General features: G+C 34.4%; 3 protein-coding genes across 3 annotated transcripts; 1 reads left to right on the plus strand and 2 right to left on the minus strand.

The window, feature by feature from the left end:
• Window positions 1-9,620: 9,620 nt before the first annotated feature.
• LOC106361698 lies at window positions 9,621-10,920 on the plus strand. Its single transcript, XM_013801504.3, has one exon. It carries the CDS (start codon window positions 9,881-9,883, stop codon window positions 10,688-10,690), a length of 810 nt encoding a protein of 269 aa, XP_013656958.2. The 5' UTR covers window positions 9,621-9,880; the 3' UTR covers window positions 10,691-10,920.
• Window positions 10,921-13,312: 2,392 nt separating this feature from the next.
• LOC106360056 (cytosolic sulfotransferase 7) lies at window positions 13,313-14,488 on the minus strand. Its single transcript, XM_013799660.3, has one exon. The coding sequence runs from the start codon at window positions 14,435-14,437 to the stop codon at window positions 13,460-13,462; it is 978 nt and encodes a 325-aa protein (XP_013655114.1). The 5' UTR covers window positions 14,438-14,488; the 3' UTR covers window positions 13,313-13,459.
• A 2,122-nt stretch (window positions 14,489-16,610) lies between these two features.
• On the minus strand, window positions 16,611-19,757 carry LOC106360327 (ethylene-responsive transcription factor ERF087-like). Its single transcript, XM_013799915.2, has one exon. The coding sequence runs from the start codon at window positions 17,313-17,315 to the stop codon at window positions 16,611-16,613; it is 705 nt and encodes a 234-aa protein (XP_013655369.1). The 5' UTR covers window positions 17,316-19,757.
• Between the last annotated feature and the right edge of the window lie 2,256 nt (window positions 19,758-22,013).

The raw sequence follows: 22,013 nt of genomic DNA on the forward strand, positions 1-22,013 counted from the left end.
TGACTTTTATCATTGTTCGGCTAACATATATGAGCTTAGATCGAAATAATTTCTCAATATACTGGTTGTAATTATAAAATTTATTATAACTAGAGATTTTGTCCGGGCTACGCCCGGGTTTATACAAAAATCATTATATTTAATATGTATTAAGAAATTTCCTAAACCTTAGTAAATATCCAAAAAATTAAGCACTTGGTTTTAGCCAATTATGTGACTAATTTTTCTTGGGGAGCACGTCAATAAATATAAAAACACAAAAGATAAGTAACCGATGCCTTTCCCTTCGCATGATTAATGACGCAAGAATGATCTGGTGACTCTATTAACACGTACTCTATGTCCTTTCAATTAAACATATATAAATATTTTCTAAAGGAACATATTGTTTTCCGTTATTTAATGAAACTTATTTTAAAAAGAGTATCACTAATTAATAAATTGAGTTCCTGCCAAAAAACTGTAAAGTAAATGTTTTTTTGTCTTGATCAGATTCCCGAAGTGTGTATTTAGTCCGGTGGTAGAGCATCCTTTGTATATGCTCATTATTCAGGGTTCGACCCCTGGCACCAATATTTTTTGTGTTCGGCAAATAATCATTTTTGGATTCTAGCAAGAGTTGAAGTAATTAGTCGTTTAGTGATTTAATAGTGTAATGATGATTACTTACGTAGTATTCGTAGTTTTAATATCAAATATAATTAAATAAGAGAATTTGTACCTTTCTTATTTTTTAAATCATATATGTTATAATAGAGAAAGTCTACTCTAAAGTTTACTATAAATCATGTATAAAGATTCAATTATCTCAGTTCCCTAATTTTTATTACATACAAATAAGAGATAATTTTATAAATATATATGGAAGAAATATATAAAAGTAAAATAATTTTTTCAAGTTTTTATTTGTCCCTTACTATTTTAAAATAAACAACATAATTATAACTAAAAATAAAAATACTGTATAAATTTTAGCAACTTAAAAAAGGTCAAACCTCAACATAAACAAATGAACCAACGAAGCAAAAATTATCCAAATAGAAAATACGATATATAAATAATGTCAACACAAAAACTGAAGCAAACAAACCAAATCATAATATTTCAACAAAGAAAAAACAAAACCAGAAGCAAAAGAACAAACAGATAGTCGTTCTTCAAACACAACCCAAGTACACAAAACATATTAGCCACTTTTTGCACGCTTAGCATCATCTGACACAATCATATCAGCACCTCTTTTCACCCCCTCATCTGCAGTAGGAGAGACAACCACGTCGGCGGCTAAATCGTATCCAAGTGCTGGAACCTCGAGAGGGAGTACCTTGGTGACAGTCAAAGCTTGAGTCTTGCCTTCCAAGTTGTGCTTTGATATCTTGATAACGAACGTGCGTTTCTGTCCGATGGTGTCAATAAGGACTTGAGGCACCGGGACTACATGATCATCTCCTGATCCCTCATTAGCCTATATAAATTTAAAAAATTGTTAGAACACAACCAAAAATTGAACGATGGACAGGTATGTGATTACCTCATAGTAACTCTCAACCAATACAGATGCTTTCTTCCCAGTTAACTCAAACCCAGCGTCACCGAGAAGTACAAAGCTCGCATGATCATTGTTGTCATAGACAGATAGCTTGCTGAGATACCTGTTTCAAATGCACATTAATAATGGACGTTGGTGGTGTATATGACACAAAAAAATATAATTACAATTCTTACTCTGCAGCACCAGTAATCCCAGTCTTTCCACACTTCCTACACATAAGCGTGGTAGGTCCTTTAGTAGCTTTAGTCTTGCATCCACCACAAGCAATGTAGTACCAAGCTGAGCCACGCACAACATCATCAATGGTGGCCGTACACTCGAACCAAGCAACCTATAATATTACAACAGTGAAGATACTCAATAACAAATCTAATTCCAATGCAAGTATGAAAGCATGAGATGTCGTACCTTCGCTCCTTCCTGCTTCATGTAAGTGAGTAGCTCACCTATTGTAGCTGTCTCAGCCTTGGTGACAATCTCAGCATTAACTCTATTAGCAACTTCCGAGTTTGATTCAAGCCTAGAAACGTTCAAAAAATAAAATAAGCAACACAGTCGGTAGATTAACGTAAACGGTTAAATATAAAGATGAATACATACCAAGCCAGATACTCCCTGGTTTGATGAACATCCGTATCAAAAAAAACCCGTGAAGATGATAGAGATGACAGAGACAAAGCACCTGTAGCATAACCAATTTTCATACCCAAAAAATAACAAATTAATCAAACAATCTAGCCATAAAACAGCCCTTCTCAACACCTAATACTACTGTGATTCCCACGCAACTTACTAACATCTATGTACCACAACAATCGTTAGATAATACGAACCTCCTAATCGCTTAGGATTCACAGTTGTCACCATGATAACACTCGGAGGTTTTCCAAGCGATCTAAACTTCTCGCAAAAGGCTGTTGCTACCTTGTCCCATATGTAGAGCTTCATCACAGGACCACTGCATCGAAGAGAACACATTTATTAAACAAAGAAGTATACGTCTAGAGCATAAAACTTAGATGACTCACTCATGTGTCTGAACATGAACCAAAATTCGCCGATCAGAAGCTATCTCAACTTCATCAAGCACAAAACTCTCGTTAAGAGCCTGCTCATTCACCAATTTGATATGACCAATAAAATCTGCGATAAAAACATAACTTAATAAACAATCAAGAGATATCTGATCAACATAAACAGATAGACTGAGCACAGATCATAAAATATAAGAGATCTTACCATACAGATCCCCTTTGAGGTCACAGGCCGCTTCGAACTGTTCATAACCATGGAAACGAAAACGGTCTTCAGGAAACCAAGTCGAAGTGTCTGTGAGATCGGAGATGACAGACTTCCATGAGAACGCAATGGTCACGTCTGGATCAGCAACCCGGTACACCTTCTTGGTCTTAGAACCAAAAAAATTGGTAAGTCTGTAGGTGGAACCGGGCTTCATGTGTCGTAGATAAGTGTCCATCCTTGATGGTGGGATGAATCCCTGAATCACAGTGCCCTGTTTAGAACGAACAAATCAGGATTGTTAGTAATCTGTGTCGCAACATAAACAATAAAAAAAAAGAGAGAGGATGTCGGAACAAACCTCTGCGTCAACCAGAAGCATCTCTAGACCCATAAGTATCTTCGAGAATGCGTGTTTTGCCTCCCAAAAATGGATCAGACGAAATCTTAACTCGTCTTCTTGTGGTCCAAACGTCACATCTTTGAAGAACACGACGCGATCGCTGTTGCTGGAGGGGACATCGGAGCAGACAACTGCCTTGCCGTTACGTTTTGTCGAAGAGGAATCACCGGAGACACCGGATTGGCCAATAGGTTTCATCGATGCGGCGGAGGGGATCGTCGGTGCGACGGAGGGGATCGTCGGTGCGGCGGAGATTTTCATCGCCGCGGCGGAGGGTTTCATCGATGCGGCGGAGGGTTTGACCGGTGCGGCGGAGGAGACATCGTCCTTCCCGTTAGGTTTCTTGGAGATAAGATCGCCGGATGCGGAGTTTTTGCTGTTGGAATTCATCGGGAGAGAAGATAGTTTTGCGGGGAATCAAACTGGTGGAATGATCGGGGTTATAAAAGAAATCAGAGTGAGGGATGCGAAAGGGATCCATTAATGGAGGTTAATGAGGATTTTATGAAGGAGTGAATGAACAGACGAAACCGATAAAGGGAAGAAGTGGGAAGGACGAAAGGGATGAGATATTTGTCTGCGCAAGGGAGAATGAAGTTAGGGTTCGTCGAGGTTCGTCGAGGCACGATGCAGTCTGCGCAAGAGAAATAAGGCTAGGGTTCGTGGAGGCTCGATACGGTGTTCTCCGTTTGGCCAAGCTTATGGGCTTATGGGCCAGGTACATAACAAAAATAAAACATAACGAAGCCCATCGTAATGAAGCCCAACGAAGCACAGACGTGGAAGAAAGATGCAACGGGATTGGCTGATTATTTCATCCGACGTGGACGTCTGAGCGCTGAGCGTATTCCCCTTTTACTTATTAGATATGAAAGCATGAGATGTCGTACCTTCGCTCCTTCCTGCTTCATGTAAGTGAGTAGCTCACCTATTGTAGCTGTCTCAGCCTTGGTGACAATCTCAGCATTAACTCTATTAGCAACTTCCGAGTTTGATTCAAGCCTAGAAACGTTCAAAAAATAAAATAAGCAACACAGTCGGTAGATTAACGTAAACGGTTAAATATAAAGATGAATACATACCAAGCCAGATACTCCCTGGTTTGATGAACATCCGTATCAAAAAAAACCCGTGAAGATGATAGAGATGACAGAGACAAAGCACCTGTAGCATAACCAATTTTCATACCCAAAAAATAACAAATTAATCAAACAATCTAGCCATAAAACAGCCCTTCTCAACACCTAATACTACTGTGATTCCCACGCAACTTACTAACATCTATGTACCACAACAATCGTTAGATAATACGAACCTCCTAATCGCTTAGGATTCACAGTTGTCACCATGATAACACTCGGAGGTTTTCCAAGCGATCTAAACTTCTCGCAAAAGGCTGTTGCTACCTTGTCCCATATGTAGAGCTTCATCACAGGACCACTGCATCGAAGAGAACACATTTATTAAACAAAGAAGTATACGTCTAGAGCATAAAACTTAGATGACTCACTCATGTGTCTGAACATGAACCAAAATTCGCCGATCAGAAGCTATCTCAACTTCATCAAGCACAAAACTCTCGTTAAGAGCCTGCTCATTCACCAATTTGATATGACCAATAAAATCTGCGATAAAAACATAACTTAATAAACAATCAAGAGATATCTGATCAACATAAACAGATAGACTGAGCACAGATCATAAAATATAAGAGATCTTACCATACAGATCCCCTTTGAGGTCACAGGCCGCTTCGAACTGTTCATAACCATGGAAACGAAAACGGTCTTCAGGAAACCAAGTCGAAGTGTCTGTGAGATCGGAGATGACAGACTTCCATGAGAACGCAATGGTCACGTCTGGATCAGCAACCCGGTACACCTCCTTCACAAAACTCTCGTTAAGAGCCTGCTCATTCACCAATTTGATATGACCAATAAAATCTGCGATAAAAACATAACTTAATAAACAATCAAGAGATATCTGATCAACATAAACAGATAGACTGAGCACAGATCATAAAATATAAGAGATCTTACCATACAGATCCCCTTTGAGGTCACAGGCCGCTTCGAACTGTTCATAACCATGGAAACGAAAACGGTCTTCAGGAAACCAAGTCGAAGTGTCTGTGAGATCGGAGATGACAGACTTCCATGAGAACGCAATGGTCACGTCTGGATCAGCAACCCGGTACACCTTCTTGGTCTTAGAACCAAAAAAATTGGTAAGTCTGTAGGTGGAACCGGGCTTCATGTGTCGTAGATAAGTGTCCATCCTTGATGGTGGGATGAATCCCTGAATCACAGTGCCCTGTTTAGAACGAACAAATCAGGATTGTTAGTAATCTGTGTCGCAACATAAACAATAAAAAAAAAGAGAGAGGATGTCGGAACAAACCTCTGCGTCAACCAGAAGCATCTCTAGACCCATAAGTATATTTTTAATGCGTGTTTTGCCTCCCAAAAATGGATCAGACGAAATCTTAACTCGTCTTCTTGTGGTCCAAACGTCACATCTTTGAAGAACACGACGCGATCGCTGTTGCTGGAGGGGACATCGGAGCAGACAACTGCCTTGCCGTTACGTTTTGTCGAAGAGGAATCACCGGAGACACCGGATTGGCCAATAGGTTTCATCGATGCGGCGGAGGGGATCGTCGGTGCGACGGAGGGGATCGTCGGTGCGGCGGAGATTTTCATCGCCGCGGCGGAGGGTTTCATCGATGCGGCGGAGGGTTTGACCGGTGCGGCGGAGGAGACATCGTCCTTCCCGTTAGGTTTCTTGGAGATAAGATCGCCGGATGCGGAGTTTTTGCTGTTGGAATTCATCGGGAGAGAAGATAGTTTTGCGGGGAATCAAACTGGTGGAATGATCGGGGTTATAAAAGAAATCAGAGTGAGGGATGCGAAAGGGATCCATTAATGGAGGTTAATGAGGATTTTATGAAGGAGTGAATGAACAGACGAAACCGATAAAGGGAAGAAGTGGGAAGGACGAAAGGGATGAGATATTTGTCTGCGCAAGGGAGAATGAAGTTAGGGTTCGTCGAGGTTCGTCGAGGCACGATGCAGTCTGCGCAAGAGAAATAAGGCTAGGGTTCGTGGAGGCTCGATACGGTGTTCTCCGTTTGGCCAAGCTTATGGGCTTATGGGCCAGGTACATAACAAAAATAAAACATAACGAAGCCCATCGTAATGAAGCCCAACGAAGCACAGACGTGGAAGAAAGATGCAACGGGATTGGCTGATTATTTCATCCGACGTGGACGTCTGAGCGCTGAGCGTATTCCCCTTTTACTTATTAGATGATATGTGAGATAATTTTCGTGGGATCACAATTTTCATTGGTTGAAAGCGCAATCAACTGATTGTTTTATCCGTAGGAGATGCAATGTATTAACTTGAAAGTGGCCAAATATGTAAGTTATGTGGTTTCTAGTTTTAATTAACGCTAACAAAACTACCAAAGTCTTTTTTTTTTGGTCATCAACTACCAAAGTCTATAGTTATATTCTTATATCACTATCTAATCTATTAAAAGAGGAGTACAAAATTAGATTATCCCTTAGTTTTCCACTATATTTACAATAGCATGCCACTGAAGTTATTAATTAACCTATCTTTTAGGATTTTTGTCTTTTCTCTTCAATTAATGTATTTCCAAAATCAAATTCTAACTAAAAAATCATGGCAACAATAATTAATAAACCTAAATTTTAATATTAATTGTCTTTTCTTTTTTTTATTATACATATGTGTGTTTGAAAATAATTAATTTCATATATACATTTCATAATTACATATATTATACGGTAATTATTTTACTAATTCCACATATACATAGTAAATAGTATACAAAAATTTTATTATACATAATCATAAAATTGTGATCCATAAAAATAGTTTATACAATAATTTTATTATATATAATCATAAAATTTTGATCCATAAAAAATAAAAATACATTTGTGTGACTTTACAGGTCATATTCTAAATAAATAGATGATATAACTAAGGGTTTACATGATAAAATAAAACTACTCAATATAAACTATAGAATTATTGTGTTTAGAAATGTCATATTAAAAATAAATTAAACAGGTAACTTTTAAAATATATATTATCACTTATACAAATAAATATTTATTTATAAAAAAAACTAACACCTGCGCGGGTGCGCGGTTCATAGAAATATTTGCAGAATTTACTAATTTGTTTCTAAATAAGATTTCCCCTTCAATTTCGGAACAAGGAATATATATATATATATATATATATATATATATATATATATATATATATATATATATATATATATATATATATATATATATAATTTGATCCATAACTACTAAACAATAAACATAATATTCGAATTTCAACAACATATTCTGCATACTAATGCAAACAAGAGATGCCTTACGAGGGTGGTTAAGATATTTCCTCAATTTTAGCGTTTTGTATTGCGTTAAAAAAATTGACCCACACACTTGCGGAACAAGCATAAAATCTTATCATTTCCTATTTCAAATCATAACCATTAAGATTTTACCATAATTTCAAAAACAAGAAACATAATCAACAAAATATTATTTTCATTTATTTCACCTAATATTGCCTTGCAAAATAAGCAAAGATATTTATTCTCAACTAGGGTATTGTCTCTCTACTATATATTCTATCCGAGTACAAACTCATTCTACACATTCTTTTACGACTTACCTCACAAAAAAATCATGTCTGCTAACAAAAGATTTCATTTGATCAGCGATCTTAAACCCTTTAAGGAAGTGTGGCATGTTCAAGTAAAACTGATTCACTCATGGATACAAAACCCACCTTACGCTGATGAAACATTAGAAATGGTTTTAGCTGATCAAACTGTTAGTTCTACTCTTTGTATTTTTTTTGAATTTTAGTAAAGTAGATCAGGATGATTAAGTGATGATCTAAAATAAATAACAGGTAAAACATTAGAAATGCCACGGTGTGATCAAATTATGTTACAGCAATATTTGTATTATGTGATGTATTTTTGTCATCATTTATATAAAAATTTGATACATTATATAAGGTGTGAAAATTTTTAATTGCATTACGTAAACAGAAAAATACACCCGCCCGGTCGGGCGGGTCCAGATCTAGTTGTTCTTAAAAGGTGAAATGAGGAAAGCATGCAAAAACAAAAAGAGGGTGAAAAGGAAAGGAAGGCGCGGGTGTGGCAATTCAAAACTAACAAAAGGAAAGAAGAAGCGAGTCAAAGTAAGGCAACGTAATTACGTACACTAATTGATGTGCCAAAGTTAGACCGAAACTAGAGGTGGCTACTTCTCTTACGAGTTTCAAGTTAAACAAGGATATTGATATGTCATATGTTTCGTGTTATAATGAGTTAGTTTTGCCTTACTTTGACTGATACGAAATATCAAGTTCATGTTGTGTAACAGTGAACATATATTTTAATAAATTAATGATAATGCAATTTATCGTCGAGCATCACTGCATCAGTCAGTCTTCCATATACTGTATAAAGTTTTGAATCTTAAGACTTTTCATTTTCCAAGACTGAAACTAGCTAGTCAATACCATCAATAATCATTTCTTAGGAAAATAATGATCCGACTCCATACATAACAGTAACATTGAAAATTTCATGTGAATGGTATCTCAAAGATTAGTTGAACAACCAAACATAAGAAGAATAATTAGTATCTAATAATATAATGACTCGATGATCATTCCTCAGCTAAGTAGCGAAGTAGGGATTGGGTCCAGAACCGGTAAGAAAAATAAGTTAAATTACTATTATAGAGTTTTCCGAAATTGGTGGCTATAAAATACATAAGTAGACATATAACATAATGTCACAATCCATTAAAGTTGAGGTGCCTTCAAACCAAGATGGAAATGTCTAAAAAGAACACTCGATACTTGGTTTTCCACCCTTCTAAGTCCTCCTTTGCATCATGACTCATATTAATAATCACTAAAGTAATCGCTTCTTAATCACAGTTAACACTACAACTTGGATCCCAAAAAAAAAAATTCTTGGCCCAAACCTATGACATCTTATATCTAACTATTTTAACTTGTCTTTTAAGTTTTAAAATAGAAGCAACATAAAGGTACACTTTATTATTCAAGCTCATTTTCAATAGTTAACATATTGGTATACCGTACTAGCACTCATAATATTCTTCAGTTGTTTCTTTGTTTCAAGGAAAGGTTTTAGTAAGCGTTTAAAGTAAATTAAAATTGTCAAAAAGATAAAAATAACGTCAGTGAAAATATATTAAATACATAAACGAAAAGTGGAAAAGAAAATCTTAGTAGACCGAATAATTCATTCAAAACAAAAAGCAAATAAGCAAAACAAAAAGTGTGTTTAAGAAAAAAACATTATTATTCCAAAAATATACTTTATTTATCAAATGAGATGAGCATAAGTTACCGAACTTATATATTAATTAAATATCAAAATAACATATCCCTATAATAAGCGTAAATGTAATAGTGTATATATATACAAAGCAACCTCATTTGTTCACACTGAAACTACAAAACTCCCTCTCCCTCTCCTCTCTCTCCTTCCATCAATTTCTTCATGACATTTCTTCTGTAGAAGAGAAGAGTTTTCGTTACTCATCACAAAAACCCTAAACCTAGAATCGAGTTACTTATTAAATGGGTCATCATAGGCTCGCGAGTCTACTCGTAAAGCTACACAAAGCTCCAACGGCTTGGCTCTGCCTCCATCCCCGACCGGACCGGTCCATCAGCGATGGAGGAGGACACCGACGAAAGATCAAGCTCGTAAGATCTGACGGTTCCTCCGAGCTCTACGACCGTCCCGTAGTGGTCTCAGAGCTCACAAGAGACTTCCCTAAACACCAAATCTGCAGATCAGACTCACTCTACATCGGACAGAAAACACCAGTTCTGTCGGAAACAGACACGCTTAAGCTCGGACTCAACTACTTTCTCCTTCCGTCTGATTTCTTCACCAACGATCTCTCTTTCCTCGCCATCGCCGCCTTGAAACCTCCTCAAAACGGTGGCGTCTTGGTCAGATCAAAATCCGCCGGGGCTCAGCAGCAGCCGTTTCTTATACAAAAGGGAGGAACAGGAGAGAAGCTTAAGATTCGCGTGTCTGAAGAGTTCATGTCGGAGTTAATGATGGAAGGAAGAAGAAACAAAGAAAAGGAAGAGGAAGAAGAAAGAGAGAACGAAGAGAGAGTTTGCACGACGGTGAAGTTGAAGAAGGACTATGTTCAGCTAGTTGGTCTACGAAAATGGAAGCCGAAGCTAGAGACGATAAGAGAGACTAAGGCGACGGTGGAGAAGAAGAAGAAGAAGAGAAGGAAGTTTCTTATGATGAAGAAGAGATCAACATCGTGCAAAGATTCTTCTCAGACTGATTCATGTGGTAAGCGTAAGCTTCAGTCCAAGCTCAAGTCCAAAACTAAGAAAGCTACTCTGGGGAAATCAGCTTAATTTTTCGTTACAAGAAATTAGCAGATTGTGTGTTGATAATACGTAGAAGAAATTGTTTGAAAAATCATGTAAAGAATATGAAAAAAAATTAACCAAAGGATACAAATTGTTTCCAAAACTTTTGGATTCTACTGATTTTGTGATAATTGAATCAAGGAGCTAGCTAACTTCTAAACGATGTGTTTGTAATTGTAACTATTCATTATCGTTGAACTTCAAATATTCCTTTAGTCATATTTTTCTTCTTATTTGCATGAATGTTATGAGTTGCTTTCGTACTGCCAAAAAGAAGTTGCTTTCGTGCACAAACGTATCTTTCGAATTCGAATAATGTGGAACAGGACCATTCAACTATACAAAAGTTTAAAAATCCAATGGATAAACTTTGGCTTTTATGAAACTTTTTTTTTTTTGTAAAACAGAACAATCTTTTTCTTTCAATTTTGGCAACTTCGTTCATTGGATTTTAATTTTTGTTGTTTACCAAATATATTTACCAAAAAGGAATCAACATTTGTGTAATTAGTTTGTCTTTTATTATGCAAAACAATTATTTTGTACGATGTATTTTCTGACTTTTATTTTGAAAAATCTATAGTCGTTTGTTTTTCTTTCCAATTTAGTGGCATGGAACATGATAATTTGATTAGGTTACAAATCTTAATGTGAGAATTATTTTTCTTCAGTTTATTTAAATACAAAGTTAAAAGACATTTTTCCCGAATTAGAATCTTTGAATAGATAAAATTTTATAGGGAAATCTTAAGAAAATTAAAAGATAAATTGATGTTCCATTGTTTTAACGAATAGATTAAAAGAAGGGAAATAGACGAAAACTAAGAAAGGAAAAAAGCGTAACAGGTCAAAAGCGTGGTCGTAGTTACTATTTGTGACAAAGCTTTGAATGAAAAATATATGGGAGAAGAGGTGGAAATAGATAGATAGATAGAGAAGCACGTGTTTGTAGAAGTTTTGTGTCAGTCTCGTTTTAGATTTTGTGAACAAAAAGTGCGAAAAAGAGACAAAAGAGGAGTCAAAGAAAGTCACCCAACGACATCTTTTCTCATAGCTAATAGTATAGTATAATAGTGAATGTAATGTAGCTTTCACAATTTAAATAGTATTAATAATTAGGTTTAACTGTTATAAAAACATATCTCAAGAACGGAATAAGATCCGCCAATTATCTTCTAGAACGTGAGGTTGATGGGGGAGGAGGATTCAGTCGCATTGACTCCATGATCCTCCTGCCTATCTTCAGGGAGACTTTTGTCTCGGAATTCTAAAATTCGTGATCTCCATTATTTTTCGTTTATTGCATCCGTAAAATTTCTTCGAAATGATTTGCTTTTATTCACTGCAAATTACAAAGTTTACTAATGAGGTTCCGAGCGTTTAAAAAGAATATTTTAGTATTTCTTATAATTAGTTTAAACTTTAAATCCTATAAAAATTGTTTTCAACAAACTTAAAAGAGAAATTTTCTTAGATATCCTTTTTTTTAAATTTATTTTCGCAAAAATAGATCTTCAAGAAAAAAAATAATCAAAAGAAGTTTTATTGAAAAGTAAATACGTATTTATACTTTTAGAGTCATTTTATTTTTTGAAGACTATTTTTATGACAAAAACTTTAAAAAAAAAGTTATTTGAAAGAGTTGCCCAACTTAAAATCTATGATAATTTTTTTTTAGTTGTTTAAAAGCACTATCATAGAGATATCTTCCTCATTTTCTATAAAAATGAAGTATTATCAGAGAGATATTTTCATTTGTTTTCTGTTATTTAAAAAAGAGATTTCATTCGTTTTTTTTTAATGTTTTCTTCTATTTGATGTACAATTAGAGATGGGGGGCTAATGGGTTTAAAGATTTCGGGTTTTCTTCTCTCAGTTGACTTCCCATTTTTGAATGGAACTGCTTTACAGTTTCTTATAATCATAAATACGGGAGAGAGCGGAACGAAAAGAGGGTCTCCTTTAGCTTGTCCACAATGCCTCACGGTGTATATATATGTTCAGTGCCAAAATGCCTCATAATGTAGAGAAACTCACCAAAATACTAGAGGAACCCAGTTGTTGTCACCGTTGGTGATCGAGGAAATGTCACATGTTTGATCTCTCAGCAAGTGCTCATGATCAAATGACAAGTTCTCCAAGTTAAAAAAAAAAACTGAGCTCTCGGTGATGATAAGGTAGTGATCGTGTTTGTGAATACCAAGAATTAGGTGGATTCCATTGTTAAGAATCTTGAAAAGTTGGTAACAAAGAGAGATCAGCTTAATTAGATGGATTCAAGAGCAAGAGTTCAACGTTCTCGTGGCAACAAAATGTTGTATCCCGTAGGCTACCAATTACGATATGCCAAACATATGGAGAACGGATACGCATCGGGTTGGACGAACAGGACGTGTAGGGAAGAGCGGTGTTGCGACAACATTCTTGACTCTTGATGATAAAGATTTGTTTTACGGGTCTGAAAGAGAAGCTCATCACTCTCACGTCCGGAGATTTACCCTTACTTTTTGCGAGACATGAAGCATCTAAGTTGAAACCAGGAACCGTTCTTGATCGTTTTTCTTTATCTAGAGATAGACTCTAATCTTAAGGATGACTTAGGGTAAGTATTATGAAACTCATAAACTAGAAAACATTCAAAGTAGTAGCAAATGTAATGATAGTCATCATCTCACCATGAATCATACCAAAAGAATATAACCAAGGAAAAGGTACTTCCATCAAAGTAATCTAAAACCACACATATAGTTTACTTCAGAATTTCAAATCCGCACCTCTAAATCTCTCATCGATGATCATATCAATCCTCCTCTCCATTTCAGGAGTCAGATAATTCTTCGAGTCACCAACTTCTCCTTTACGAAAAAAATTCTTGTGTTCCACGCCTCTAGCCGTTTTTCCAATCTTATTGACCTCCAAGTTCTTCAGGTTATCCAAGGAGCAAAGGTCTAAGATCTCTTCCACACTTCCACTCTCTTCTTCCTCCACTGAAAAAGGAACACCCAAGAACTCGGCAAGCTTCTTAACCTGACCACGAGGATCTACCTTCAACTCCTCGTACCTCAAGAATAGCACATTCTTGGAGTCTTCCAAGCTTCCTCTCCAATAACTCAACACATGTTCCCAAAACGGTCCGTAATAGCTAACTCCACGACAAAACGACTCGAACATTGACTCCAACAAGCTTCTTTCCTCATCTATCTTGATCTTCAGATTAGCACACTCGAAGTACCAAAGCGACACCAACGCGTCCTTCAAGTTCCTCCAAACGTACACGACCTTACTAGGAGTGTTCTTGAGAGCCTCTTGAAGCGTGTGGAACGGTACGTGAGTTGAGAATAGCCTCGGGGTTGATGAGAAACTGGTTAGATCTGGTTTCGAGGTTTCGGTGTATATCCTGAGCTCGAGGACTGGTACTAAACCATGAGGGTTGTCAGATAGAAGAGGATGGTTAGAAGAGTGTTTTGATCTCTCTAGGAGAGCCACTGTGAGAGCTTTGAGCCAAGTAGTGCCGGACTTAGGGAACGAAGCGACGATGATATCGGTTTCTTGTGGTTTGAAGCCTTTTTGGAAGTTGAGGACTCCTTGGAGGGTTTTCTTGTCGTACCAACATGATTGGTACTTGAACAACTTGGTTCCATTGAAGTCTATGTCTGAAGGAAGCGAAGGGATCAAACTTATGGTTTCTTGTTCATCTCTCTCAAGGTTCTTTGAGATCTCATTCACATCCATTTTTTTCTTATTTTTTGTTTGTTTGTTTGTTTTGGTTACATGTGCGTTCCATTATCACATCACAACCACACCATTCTTTATTGTTTTGATAACTGTTTAGAATATAATGAATTTAATTAAAGAATACGATTATTTAAATGTGGTAATTTAGATTTCTTTCTTTATGGGTCAATAAAAACATTTTGATTACGTATGTAGAATAAATAAAGACTTTATAGGATCCTAGTCCCCAAAGATATTTGTTTAAATATGTTAGACAAAGGTGAGTCTGAAACCAGCCAATGTGAAATATAAACCAAACATATATAATATTATCAATCTTTATGAAGTTTGAACGTAAGATAATGGGAAATGCCTACAAATCCAGCAGTAATCGCTTATTACAGACTTAAATTAAAATATGCGGTAAAACACTGGATGTAATCAGGCTTATATGAAATAGGTACTCCATGGGAGAAGGATTACCACAAGACAACATCCGACCACAAATGCAACCGATATAGATATAAGAGCAACTGTGACAAGTGCCATGGCTCGTATGAGAGCTGTCTGTACCTGTTCAAATTCACTTAGATTGTATGCCCAAATGAGATGCATTACTGTTGCAACAGATGCAAGCATTGTAATGCTGTTGCAAAACATAAAAACCATGAATACTGCTTTCTTGACCAAACCTGTGATGTCTAAATCTGGAGCAGAATTACCCATAGCAAATGCCACAACTACTGAAATTGCTACAAACACCATAAAGATTATGATATCTTGTGTTGGTCTGTATGTTTCATGCCGGTCAGATCTTTTGTGAGGCTGTGAATCACTCGAGGCCATGTAATCCAAGTTGGTTAAATCTCTAGCTGTAATAAATTAAACAAGTCATGAATTCATGATGATAGGAATTGACAAAAACGTAACATGTTTACAAAAGCAGATTCACAAATTATATCATAAAACGTTTACAGTAAAATAATAATCATAAACTCTCTTTTTCGATGTAAATCCAGGAGAATAATTAGAACTTGAACATGGAAATATGCACTCAAACGTTACCTTAGGCGCTTTTGAATCTAGTTGATGGAGAAGGAGGAAGAAGAAACGAAGAATATATGTTGTAGTTTTGAACTTTGTTAAGAAAACTAGGTAAGCAACCACACTATTTGATCTGATCTAGCCATTGACAATTAAAGAAAATATATTCTGAGTGTTGCATACCGATCAACGTCTATGTTTTAGAGTGCCAACGAGTAATTAAATAATACAATTAGATGGTTGACTCCAACAAAAATTGCTAATTCGTTAATTGAGTTTTATCCTCATCTTCCTATAAAGTCTTTCTTTTCTCTATGTGTGTTTATGCTCTTACCTAGTCTTCCCTTAAGTCTTTCTTTTCTCTATGTGTGTTTCTTCTCTCTTACCTCTTCCCAGTGTTGTCTTTTAATTAATAGTAATACAAGAGCCATTTGCCTTGAATCACCAAAAGAATTAATACTATATGACCACATATTTGTATAACATAGGTTATGTATTTTTTTATACAATGGGGTTAGAATTTTGTCTGAAAATCTAATTTGTATGCAAACTAAGGCAATTTCTCTTGCCAATTCAGCTTATGAACTAAGTCAGTGATAAATTGAGAAAACATCTATATTTAGACGAGTTGACTTCTAGGTCTAAGGATGGATGATTCACCTAATCATGGACTTAAAGCTTGGAATACATGAGTTATCAAAAAATCCTTTTTATCTACTTTTTAGCACACATGGAATAGCATGCTATTTCATTAGCTAGTGCGGTATCTGATAAAAGAAAATGGTGTGTCACCAAGTTAAATAGCAATCGCACATAAACGAAAAAATAGCAGGATGTTACAATAGATTTATAGATTGAAACATATATAATGAGATTTTGAAGCAACAACGACATTTTCCTAGCATTCACAATTAATTCAAAACTGTAAGGCGTTACAGGAATTATTAAGTGATCAAGAAAGTCTTGCATTTGATAAGTCACAATAACAAACAATATACGCTGAATTTTCAGAGAAACGTAAAACGCTACAAGAGGGAGAGAGACACACTTGATATCTTTCGTTTCCACTCCATAATACAGGAAAAGGATTGTGAAAAAAAAAAGTGGATTAATATCAAAGAAGAAAGTCGCAAACTTGGACAGCTCACTATGATTGGTAGAAGAATGTGGAGGATGAAGAGTCAAACCCTTTTGTTCCACTCTCGCCAAGACTATTTTGACCCACAAAGCCATCAGGCTCAAAGGAAAATGTATTCATGCTAGCATGCACAACATTCCAATAGCTATCGGTCTCCGGAATCATAAGTTCAGCTCCACAACAAGTACTTGGAGGAAAAGGTGGAAGCTCATGATCACAATGCTCATCGTTAGTGTTGATACATTGATAACCACATTCAGACTCATGTGGCCACCCATTGTTGGTCGATGAATAGAGATTGTTGTTGTTGTTGTTGATGTTGTTAGTAGCTTCTAGTTGGCTTGAAGTGTTGAATAACTCGGAAATGAAACGTTGGGATTCGTCAGGAGAAATGAAGGAAGTTACTGAGGAGCCACGAGGCATATCGGAGTAGACAAAGTTGGTCCGAGCAGTCAAGCCTCTTATGGACCGTGCCGCTCTATCATAGGCCAATGCAGCCTCCTCGGCGGTATCAAAAGTACCTAACCAATACCTTTCTTTTGTAGTAGGGTTTCTTATTTCAGCTGCGTATCTTCCCCACGGCCTCCGTCTCACTCCTACATACTTTATATCTTCATTATGTTGTGGTTGCGGCTGCTGTTGTTGCTGCTTTTGCCTATGGCTCTTTTTCGATCTAGAGGAAGAATCGGTATATGAATTACCATTAAAATCCATATTTAATATAAGTATTATTTTGCTTAAACTCAAAAGATGAAATGATATGAAGAACAGGAGATAAGCTGAAGTGGTGGTGGCTTTGGTTATGTGCAACAATGAAATGTGTGCTTAAATAGATGTGGTCACTTTCACTATGTGGACCCTCTCGTTTATTCTGAAGATTGCTTTGTGGAATTTTTATATATACAAAAAGTGGGTAACATGGAAATGTGCAACATCATATTATCATCACCATCTAATCATATGACTGAAAGTGAAATGAGTATATATGGCTTTTAGGATTGGCCAAAGTAAGTCATGTAAGATTATGAGCCAATCTGCAATGAGTTTTTTTTCATCTTCTATTTCTTTATTTTCTTCCTCTCTCTAATTTTCTTTTCACTTTAGGCATGCTATTATTTTTGGGAACGTGAGATTCTTTGTGCCTACTTATGATCACTTGTAGTTGTAGCTGTACCATGTTTTGGTTTTCAGTTACTTATGAACTTTGATAAAAAAAAACTTTTTCCGAATCAACTTTGATTATGAACTTTGATTTTCTGTAAAAAAATTTCATATTAAGAAAAACTTAGTCTGAAAATTTGTTAGCTTATCATCCTAAATCGTTATAAAAAAACTGGTTCCATCCCAAATAGGTTTATATTTGTTTTAATATAACGATGGCATTTGAGTTCTACATGGATGTCATGTCACTTGTCTAAGACTATTTTCTTATCGTTTTTTTATTAAACTGGGAGTATCCTAAACCTATGAAAATACCAGACTAATCTTCCAAAGGGAAGTATAGCTCACGAATTGATCATTTCCGGGTATTCAAATAAAGTCTATAGTATAGTTCCATATCTCGTGGGATTGCTTTGAACCGAATTGCTTAGCTAACTAGAATTCGCCTAGATCACTCATTTGTTTTTTTTATCATTTAGGTGGTACATACACACGTAAAATTCTATTTCCATCAAATCTACTTCAAATTGTTGACAAAATTCATTGTCATCTATTCTTGTCATTTACAAAATTGACTCTACACCTAATATGCGAACTTGTCCTTTCTTCTTCTTTTTAACAACGGAACCAATACGTGAACTTCTTTTTATAACATTTTATTTGTTTTTGTGGCAATTGATGATCGAGTGCATATGATCGAGGAGTTTCCCTATGAATATCATATATGTGTCACTTGATCAAATGATGGGCTAATCACATGCTTTACAATACTCATGATTGCAAGCCCTGCATATCTCTTGGATCCAAATGATTATTTTCATTTCTTTTCGTCATGATTGATCCCATATTTAATTATTTACATGATGATTTCACGAACTAAAAAAGAAGCAATTTATATCAATTCAATATTATACTAGAAACTTTGCTATAGAAAAACCATTCGTTAAGTTTTCTTAATTTTATTTTGTGGCTTTTTCATATGGCTATCCCAATGCTTTTATGATTATTAGCATGAACTTGAGCATGTTCTTTATCCCCCAAAGAAAGTAAACTACAGATACATCGTATGATATTATTGTGTATTATTAATTATTATGTACGATCGATTTTACAACATATATAGAAGAAATGATGAGTGTTACTGAACGTAAAGAGTAAGCTTAATACATATAACCCTTAACTATATATATGCATAAAGTCAAATTTGGTTTTGGGTTATAAATGTACATCAAAGCAAACATAATAGTTCAGTTTATCTTAGTTTAGGTTTGATTGATTATAGTCCAGTAGATCGTAATCTAAGGTCATTATTTTTGTTGACAATGGTTTTTTTCTGGTTAAATTTTGATTTTTTTTTAATTTGCAAGTCCCCGCATGCACTAAAAGATAAAGCTGGATACATTTGAATTAAACGGGAATATAGTAGCATAGATTCAATCATGGACGTATTATCATTCTCTAGTGACTTTATCCACGCTTTCATAAAAAAAGAACATTTATCTGCATACGGATAACAACTAATAAACATAGTATAATTACGTCGTTAAGAGTTTAGAAAAAAATGCAAAAAGAAAGAATAATAGTTGATGTTCATGTAGATTTTTGGTTACTTTCTTGAACGAGCAAGGAATCTTCGGAAGAGGAGTATCAACCTCACAAGTCACAAGAATAAGCTACTCTACTCAAAATAGCAAACCGTCAAAAAAAATTGGACATGAATGAGTATGTAAATTATAAGTAAAAATATTTTTTTTTGGACAATAGTTGATTTGCTATAAATTTCATTTACAGTAAAAAGTTAAGCAGTTTCTTACGGATATAATTATCACAACCTCTAGTTTACTTGTAGCAGAGTAAAATGAATTCACGCGATCAGCAATAATCTTATTTTTTAACAAACAAAAATAGTGGACATCCATAGATGATATAAACCTTAACTTGTGTTCCAAATACACCACGTATAATCTTTACATTCGAAATAAATTACCTCCAAGCTATCATATGTTGGTTCATTACCACAACATTTGTGGCAACCTCACAGGGCACAGTGATTTGAGAATGAACATGCTGACGTGTCACGTATAGAAAGTTTTTCAACCAAGTTCTATATAAATATATTCACACTATATATTATTTTACGTTTTTTTTAATATAATCTCACATACAGAATTATACGGGTTATACAAATGTTCTACATAAAAAAGATAATTTGCAAAAAATACACTATAGGCCTATTTTATTTTTACATAATTTTTATTTTAAATATTTTATCTTTCATGTGTTATTTTGAACAAAAATATCTTTTAATGTTAATTAACGGTATCTTTATATATTTATCAAGCATTTTATATATTTTTACATACACATACATGTAAGTGTGAGCACAAATCGGATATTCAAGGATTTGGAAGTATGGTGATCCAATATGTTTCGTTCGATTAACTAATTATCCGATTCGATTCGTATCCATTCAGATATTTGGTGTTTCAGATATCCAAAATTTTTTAGATTTTTAACTGGTATCCGATTCGATCTGTAAGCATAAATTAAAAATCTAAATAATAAAAAATAATAAAAATTTATTACAAAAAAAACTAATTTACTTTTTTGAATACTAATAACTAATTTGATAAATTCAGTAAATAAAAATATTGTAAGACTTATATAAAATATAATATTTATATAACTTATATATTTAATTTATTAAATATATGCATATATATATGCATATAATGGACAAGATCATATATCCGTTTTTAAAAATATTAGTATTTGTGATTTTCTTCGTTTTTACGGAAATTGCATATTAGTATTTGCTTTGCTTCGTAGAGCTACGGATATCCGGATTTTTCTGTTTGAATCGAAAAGGATAACAAATCAAATCAAAATTTACAAATATTTTCCAGCCCTACATGCATATGCACATTGACGTGAACACCTATATAAATAAATATTCAATACAAGTGAAGATTCTAATTCTCTTGGAAGTTGGAATAATTTTTTGTTTAATGTTTTCTTTTCACTTCGACCAAATTGTAATGAAATGATTTGTCTTAAAATTTTTATTTTCTTACTATTATCTAAATTTGATTTGATTTTTCATGCATTTAGAAATTATAATATGAAACCATTGTTTCAACATCAGAACTGTCTAAAATTCATATGATATAAAATAAACAAATAATAATAGTTTTTGGTTATCATCGAAGAAAGAAAAACTTCAAGCATTTTAACTGAATAAATAAAATAAATATTGATTTAGAATGATAGTTCTATTTTAATAGATTAAAAACTCAAAAACTAACCTAAAATCGGACCGACATCCAGATTAAACAGAACTAATGTCATTTTAAGAAATAACTAGATTTTTACCCGCCCTTAAAAGGGCGGGTATATTTTTTGTTTTTTTTTTAAAAATAATTTCAAAAAATTTAATTTTTAGATACAACTGCAAAACTATAATCATATTTTAAAATAAGTTTGTGGATACAAAATATTTGTATAAAACCCGTAAAAGCTGCAACAATAATCCAAAATGCTTAAAATACTTGTGATATTTGAAATATTTATTGGGTTTTTAACCAAAGATTTAAACAGAAGTAACTTTATGTTAAATTTAGGTACTTGTTCATGTATTATAAACTTTATATGTCATTTCTTGTTTTTATTTTTGAATTTTGAAAATTATAAGGTATATTTTAGTTTATATAATTTAAACGAATAGTCAAAGCCAAACTAAACCCGTAAAAATATGAACTGAAACAAAATTTATAAATATCTAAATCAGATTTAAATCACTACTTCCAAAAATTCGAAACCTCATTAGACTTAAACCAAAATCTCATCACATAATTAAATTCTATATCTCATTAATGATAAATATTACAATATCACCAACTTAAAAGATTTAAGAGTCGACTATATATTTAAGCGGATAAAAAATAAGATTGATCATGATTTAATAACATATTTTGCTAATTTGTCGGGATTTTGTCAATTTAAAATATTTTTGTATTTAAATCAGCTTTCTTAAATCCAATTCGGATCTGTGGCTGAACCTATAAACCCAGTGATTCGATATGTAATCTGTTTTGAGTTTCAAGAAATATCCATTAATTAAAAACTTGATAAAATCCGCAAAAACCACAATAACCAGAAGCTACATGTTGAACCTATGGGTGATCGATATATAATCTAATTTTTTTTCTCTAAAATTTAAAATTTAATTTCAATGTTTGAATCAGATATTTA

This window comes from Brassica napus, chromosome A8 (genome assembly GCF_020379485.1).
Source record: "Brassica napus cultivar Da-Ae chromosome A8, Da-Ae, whole genome shotgun sequence".
NCBI lineage: Eukaryota > Viridiplantae > Streptophyta > Magnoliopsida > Brassicales > Brassicaceae > Brassica > Brassica napus.

What these genes read in the sequence shown, in the direction of transcription:
- LOC106361698 (XM_013801504.3), top strand. Translation starts at nt 9,881, where the DNA reads ATGGGTCATCATAGGCTCGCGAGTCTACTCGTAAAGCTACACAAAGCT.
- LOC106360056 (XM_013799660.3), bottom strand. Translation starts at nt 14,437, where the DNA reads ATGGATGTGAATGAGATCTCAAAGAACCTTGAGAGAGATGAACAAGAA.
- LOC106360327 (XM_013799915.2), bottom strand. Translation starts at nt 17,315, where the DNA reads ATGGATTTTAATGGTAATTCATATACCGATTCTTCCTCTAGATCGAAA.